This window comes from Bison bison, unplaced genomic scaffold (assembly GCF_000754665.1).
Source record: "Bison bison bison isolate TAMUID 2011002044 unplaced genomic scaffold, Bison_UMD1.0 scf7180017864503, whole genome shotgun sequence".
NCBI classification, from domain to species: Eukaryota; Metazoa; Chordata; class Mammalia; order Artiodactyla; family Bovidae; genus Bison; species Bison bison.
Window position 1 is genome coordinate 1,812,542 of NW_011495061.1, and position 6,888 is coordinate 1,819,429.

The window sequence follows — 6,888 nt, forward strand, 5'->3', positions numbered from 1 at the left end:
AGGCCTCTCTGCAGCTTCCGCAGCCTCTCCACGGGCTCGGGGTCGTAGCCTGGGATCTTCCGCACGTCGTTGTTCTTCAGGGCCAGCAGCGTCTCCAGCATGAAGCGGACCTGAGACATGGGCAGGAGGAGCCACCCTTTCAAAAGGGAGGAACCGGCGGCCCTTCTGCTCGGGAAGGGAGGGGGCGTCCTCCCGCGTGTGGTCGCCGCCGCTGTCGAGCAGCGCTGCGGCGCGGCCGCCCACCCAGGGCTCCCAGCTGCCCCACTGGCTTCAGGTGCCCCCTTCCCGCCCCGACTTCTTCCCATTCCTGGCCTTTCTCCTTCTTTAACTCTCAAACTGGAAATAACACTGTACTGAGAGAAAAGCTGCAAGAACAGAAGTGAGAATTCCCACAGGCCCAGAGCAGAGTCCCCCAAACGTGAGCGCTGAGACACAACCCACACGGCGCGTGCACTGAGCACTCGGGGCGCCTCCTCAGCTCAGCACCCCAGCCCTCAGCGAGCCCCCGCCCACCTCCTCCAGCTTCGCGCCACCATCGGAGCTAAAGGCACGTGTCTGCTGACCTCCCTACGGTCAAAGCTAAAGGTCCGTCCAGTCAAAGCTATGGTTTTCTCAGTAGTCACGTATGGATGTACGAGTTGGACCATAAAGAAGGCTGAGCACCGAAGAACTGATGCTTTTGAACTGCGGTGTTGGAGAAGACTCTTGAGAGTCCCTTAGGCTGCAAGGAGATCAAACCAATCCATCCTAAAGGAAATCAGTTCTGAATATTCACTGGAAGGACTGATGCTGAAACCAAAGCTCCAATCCTTTGGCCACCTGATGTGAAGAGCTGACCTTTACCCCTGCCTCTTTCCTGAGCATCCAACACAGGAGAAGGGCGTTGGTCAGGAACCCCCGCTCGGCTCCCATGACCCTCCATGGCGGACATAGCACCTCACCCACCTCCGGGTCCCTAGGACCCTCAGAAGGCTCAGCCCCGCCTCCCTCCTCACAATGAGTGGCTCTCATCTCAGGATTTCAAAACTGGGCCAGTCTTCCTTTTCGGGCTGTGTCTCTCAACAACCTACTGCCCACCTGGACACCCAAGCTGGGTACCTGGTATGACCTCTGACCCCTGTCTCCCGCCCCCTCCCCAAGTCTGAGGACTTTTAAGTCCTAGACTCACGCCCACTGCAACTCTGCTAATCATCGCCCCAACCCAAGGTTGCTTTTCTCTTTCCTTTTTTGCATCCAAAGTGACCTGAGCATGAAAACGTGCGTTTACCTACTCAGAACTCATCACATGCCTCATGCCTCTGGGACAAGGTTCCGATTCCCTGGGAGGTTCACAAGGCCCTGAGGCTAGACCCTGCCCCGCCCCCCCAACCCCTACGGCTCCTCCAGGCCTCTCAGTCTGCAGGAGTTACCATCAGCCCCACCTTCCAGATGGGGAAACTGAGGCCCGCAGCACACAGTCCCACGGTGGCCAAGCGCATTGACCTGAGCCCCTCGCCACAGGCCTTCCCAGTAAGCCTCTTTTGAACAACTGAACAGTCTTAAACCCGTGAGAGTCAAGAAGGAGGTTCATTCACAGACTGAAAAGAAAGCCGCAACACCAGATCAGGCACGAGACGCAGGCCTCACTGGGACGGAAGGGGCTCGCGTGCTGAGGCTGTGTCAGGCAGGGGGAAGCAGGTTGGGGGGCGCGTACCCTGGTCTGGTCCCGGAACCTGCCGCCTGCTCCGCTGGCTTTGGCCTGAGTCTCCGTGATCAGCTCCTTCAGGGACAGAGCATCGTCCTTCCTTAGTGAAAAGCCCACGGTCTTCAGCATTAACAGGATCAGCTCGATATCTTTTTCCGTGAAACTTTCAACAAGTTTCCTCAACACGTCAAAGATGAGGAGAGACTGCACCACGTGGAAGTTGTACAGATGGGCGATGACGGCGAACAGGTTGTCGCACTCCTTCCCATCTCGCCCGCTTTTATACGCGTCATCAAACCTCCTCACCACCGCCTCCAGGAAGTGGGCGCCCACCTGGATGGAGAGCAGAGCACACGTGACTGCAAACAGGCCTCGGGTGAGCAGAGAGCAGAGCACACGTGACCACACACAGGCCTCAGGTGAGCGGAGAGCAGAGCACACGTGACCGCAAACAGGCCTCGGGTGAGCAGAGAGCAGAGCACACGTGACTGCACACAGGCCTCGGGCGAGTGGGTTGTTCTCAGGGGCGTCTTTCAGCTTAAACGTGTGTTAAAAGGCTTCGTGCTTTAAAAATTAACAAAATACATAGGTGGCGGGGTATGAGATCTCACAGGGCAGGTTTAAGAGCTCGAGCCTGAGTGTACAGAGCTTCCCAGAGGAGAGCCTGAACTGCACACGACGCAGAGCAAGCCGCCCAGGCCTCCCTCCAACGGAGGCACCTTTTGCGGCCAGCAGCCACTCTGGTTCCTCGGAAAAATACAGTTGTGAAAACTGCTAAGAACACACCCACATCTCTAAAAACATGCTATCCAACACGGCTCAGTTCTCCGGCTCAGTCTGGGCCTGGAAGGCAGGGGCCTGGGGAGGGGAAGCAGGGTAATGGCAACACTCCAGCTGAGACTCAGGGACCCGGATCACTGCAGCTGGGCTGGACCCGGGCAGGCAGACCGGACGTGAGGGACCCAGGGACAGAACCAGAGCCGGTGGCCAGTCACGGAGGGGAAGGATCAACTATCTAGGTCACGGGGCTGACGGAGCTTCCAGTGGGGGCATTAACCCACAAGGAGGAGCGGGAAGGGGGGGCAGGGACCGCTTTAAGACTGAGTAAGCCCGACCCCTGGACGCCTGGGTGGGTGGCTGGAGAAGCAGAGGCCGCGTTAAATCCCCGGTGAGGACGGACTGTGGCGGAAAACACACACGTCTCGCTGGCAAACGCAAGATAAGGCAGCGCCGGGGGCCCTCAGGGAAAGGCAGCTGACGGGAGCAGGGAGCAAGGGCTCCGTGGAGGCAGCTCTGACGGGCCGGACACGTCCTCTGGCTTCTAACGACCTGTGAAGAGTCTACCCTGTAAACACCCAGGGCAAGCCTCTTCACTGAAGACGCCCCTGAAGAACACACTCTTTCGATAACGACCGCTATGCTACATTCAAACAGACCTTAAAAACCAGAGTCCAGAATTCCGCAGACATCGAGAAAAACTGCGCATCTGCAAAGCGGGGCTGAACAAAGCCCTGCCCAGTCCCTGCCTGGAGCCCCCAGGACTCACACAGCGGCCAGACCCGCAGCGGCGGCCCGCTGCTGAGAGGCGGCAAAAGGCCCCGGACCGCCAAGGCCCGACGGGTCTACAAGCTCTTGTGATACGGACGTCGTCTGGGGACGGAGGCCTCGTTCACTTCCTCCCCCACTTACTCCGCCACCTCAGTATGAAGTCCCATCATCAGAGCGCCCTCAACAGCCCTGGAAGCCGCTACCCTGGGCGAGCGGACGCCAAGGTCAATGTAAGGGTGAAGAAGAGGCCCCGCGGTGTGTGGGCCCCCGACCCGACACAGGAGGCACTGAGCTGGGACCGAAAACTCGGGGGCGGGGGGACGGGGCCAGGCTCCGAGCAGCGGGCGCTTTAGACGCGTCGTCCACGGAATCCTGACAAAGGGCCCCTTCACAGACACACGCAGGTCCGCGGCCCACCCAGGGACACCAACACCCCAAGGCCAGGCGCTGTCCCGTCTCCTCTCTTAATGCCGTTTTCCCTCACACTCTGGTGGCCTCCTGCCCAACAAAAAGGCCTGTGCTCGGAACACCGGAAACAGTCACCGCCAGGGCGGGATCACAGAGAAGGCAAAGACAAGGCGGACGGTACGGTCCAGAGGGAGAGAGACTAATAGCCAACAAGGACCAGTCAGAACCAGAAGCTGGGCAACATCACGTGGGCACGGAGCGAGGCCTGGCCTGAGACTGCGCCGGCTGGCCACTGAGACGAGAGGCGCCGGAATGGCCGCGGCGGCCCTACCTCGAGGCCGACGGTGCGGTGCAGGACGCTGACCAGGAGGACATGCTCCATGAGCAGCCGGGCGGGCATGACCGTGTCCGGGGCGCAGGCGCTCAGCACGACGGTGGTCAGCGTGGCGTTCATGTCCTTCCGGCTATGGCCCATGTACAGCTCCTCCAGCTGGCTGCTGATGGAGGCCAGGTTCGGCTCGCTCAGCCTGCACACAGGTGGAAAGACAGAGCGATTGGGCCGCCGTTTTGGGGGTCATTTTAAGAAAAGGGAAAAGTTACTAATATACCAGCAGGTCCTACACTGTGTAGGCAAGCCCTAAACTCGGCACGCGTGTGGAGAACACACAATCCTCTGCGATCAGCAAATAACCTAACTGCTGTCCTTCCGCTGAGACTCGGCCCCAGTGAAGCGCACGCGGGACCCGCGTCAGGACCAGGGAGGCCGTGACGAGGACGCCCGCTGCCATGCTGACTCGGTGCCCCCGGCAGGCCAGGGGGCCCCCCTGAGCACATCCGCACGTGCTGCTGGGAGAAGTCAGCTTTCTCACTGTCAGCTGGCATAAGCACCTGGATTCCCTGGTGTGGAAAAACGGCTGTACTGGTGGGGGTGGGAGGATGTACACGCCCTGCTTCTGTGGGAAAAGTGCTTCAGCTAAAGAAGCATCTCGGGCAGCGGCTAACTCCCAGAATCGCTCCTCCACTGTCTCTTGAAGGGACAGCAGCACTGCCTCGAGGTTACCTGTTGATCAGACCTTTGACCTGTTTCTTGAGCCTTTCCAGTTCTTCCTTTTTCTGGGCATCCTCTGTCTCCTCCACTCGCCTCACGTGAGGTGGGACGTACTTTCCACCATTTTCACCAAGACTCTGCTTGAAAGGATAGAAATAAATTCTTCTTAGACACTGGATCCCAGGCCACAGGGCAGGTGGTCACCACCGCTGCTTGGTGAGCACCAGCTGTCTCCCGAGTGCCCGCTCTGGCCCTGGACAAGCACGCCAACACTCAGGTAACTGTCAGCACTCCATGTCATCGCCTCCCTTTTCCCTCTGGAGCTCTGCTGACCTGGCTGCGCACGTCGGGCTTGTGCCCCCGAGGGCCCTACATCCTACCCTCTGCCAGCCTCAACAGACAGCGGGCACGGCCTCGCACAAACACCGAAATTACATGCACCACCGACGGTGGAGAAAAAGTTTGGAAAAACTTCAAACTTGCTCAAAACTAGTATCTAAGTTTACATGATAAAATCAACCTACTGCTCACTGGTTCCTAGATTTTCAACTTATGAGTTACAGATCATTATCACCAACCCTCCCTGACACCTGAGTGACAAAGCCGCTAGGAAACAAACACTTTTTGTAAAGCGTGATCCGTGCTTAGAGAAAAGTACATTTATGCACAAAGAAACTTAATTTTAAGACGCCCACTAGTAGGTCAATTACATGTCCACGAGCTGTGACAGAGACTTGGGAAGAGCCAGAAAGCCAGTGCTCAGAGGAGCTGATGGCACTTGGGGACTTGCTCAGAGTGCCAGGCACGGAGGCACCAGGGACAGCAACGAGACAGATCATACCCTTAGGAGGGGGAGGTTCCCAGAGACGTGTGACATCAACAGATAAACGCATCAGTGAGAAAATGAGGAAAGGCCTCGCACACAGAGTCATAGTGAGCACAGATCAGAACGCTGAACCGGGGAGAGGTGGGGAAGGGAGCAGTTCCACAAGGTGCGTGCTGAGGGGAGGCTGACAGGTGAAGGGCCATCCCTCGAGCCCATCAGCTCTGCCATGGGTTCTGAACTTGGTCGTCAGTGTGAGACCTCATCCAAGTGCGTGTTAAGAGAGCAGTTTTGTGCCTTAGAAGGACTCACTCCGGGAGCAGCTGGACAAGAAAAGGACTAGGTGGGGGCAGGCAGAGGTGCTGCAGCTGTTCCAGGACACACCAGAGGTCGGACAGAGCAAGGGGGTGGGGAGTCAGGTTTGGAGCCTGAGGACAGCCGGTGGGGATGGCCGCCAAGTCCCTGGGACAGAAAGGGCTCTGGAGATGCTTTCTCCCTTCTCTGTTACCTGCTGTGTGCCCTGTCGTATCTGACTCTGTGACCCCACGGATGGTGGCCCGCTAGGCCCCGGTGTCCATGGGATTCCCCAGCCAAGAGTACTGACCTGACCAGGCCCACACCTAACTGCAATCCTCGTTCCTCTGAAGATCCCGGAGGACTGAGATCGTGCACACGATACCTGATCGTCTGTACGCACAGCCTCCGAGGGGATTTCACTCCTCTCTTCATCTTCTGCAAAACGGACCCTCTTTCTGCCCCCTTCCTCCTTGGCTGTGCCCAGGGCTCCGCGCGCCTCCTCTTCGGCATCGTCCTGGTCCCTCTCCTCGCTCCACGCATCCTCTGCCGCCTGCCCGCTGCTCCGCTCCAGGTCCTGCTCCTCCCATCCGTCCTCAGCGTCGGTGTCCAGTTCACTCCCGGGGGGTGTGGGGCCCGCGCCCTCCTCCGCCTCGCTGCCGCTTTCACACAAGCCACTACTTTCCCCAGAGCCCAGGGCCTCCAGGACATAGTCGAGCCCGTCGCGGGCAAAGCTGAGAGGCACGGAGCTGCTGCCGTCGCCCTTCTTCCTGCGCTTGTTCAAGCCGAGGCGCCGCTCCAGCTTTCGGATCTCGCGGTCCTCCTCCTCGTTGGCCGCCAGAAGCGCCCGCTTCCGGGCGGCGGCGGCGGCCTTGGTCCTGCCGGGCGGGCCCTGGGCCTGGGTCCGGGCCGGGGCGGCCTTGGGCGGAGCCGGAGGGCGCCGCAGCCCCGCTGACGGCCGGTCGGCCTCCTCCCGCGCTGCCCCCACCCGGGGGTCGCTGGCTTCCCCGCCCGGGCGGGGGTCCTGCGCGGGGCCTGCCGCCCTCTGGAGCCGGCGCGCCTTCCTCAGATGCCGCTTCTCCC

At 59.7% G+C, this 6,888-nt stretch overlaps 1 protein-coding gene across 1 annotated transcript in view; it reads right to left on the reverse strand.

Moving 5' to 3' along the window:
* The window catches only part of NOM1 (nucleolar protein with MIF4G domain 1), a 44,275-nt gene that overhangs the window by 5,614 nt on the left and 31,773 nt on the right, over nucleotides 1-6,888 (reverse strand). Inside the window, exons 14-18 of the mRNA XM_010829356.1 lie at nucleotides 6,191-6,883; nucleotides 4,701-4,825; nucleotides 3,972-4,167; nucleotides 1,694-2,017; nucleotides 1-110 (exon numbers count right to left, since the gene is read on the reverse strand). Of these exons, the coding sequence (XP_010827658.1) occupies nucleotides 1-110; nucleotides 1,694-2,017; nucleotides 3,972-4,167; nucleotides 4,701-4,825; nucleotides 6,191-6,883 (1,448 nt within the window). The remainder of the gene's footprint in view (nucleotides 111-1,693; nucleotides 2,018-3,971; nucleotides 4,168-4,700; nucleotides 4,826-6,190; nucleotides 6,884-6,888) is intronic.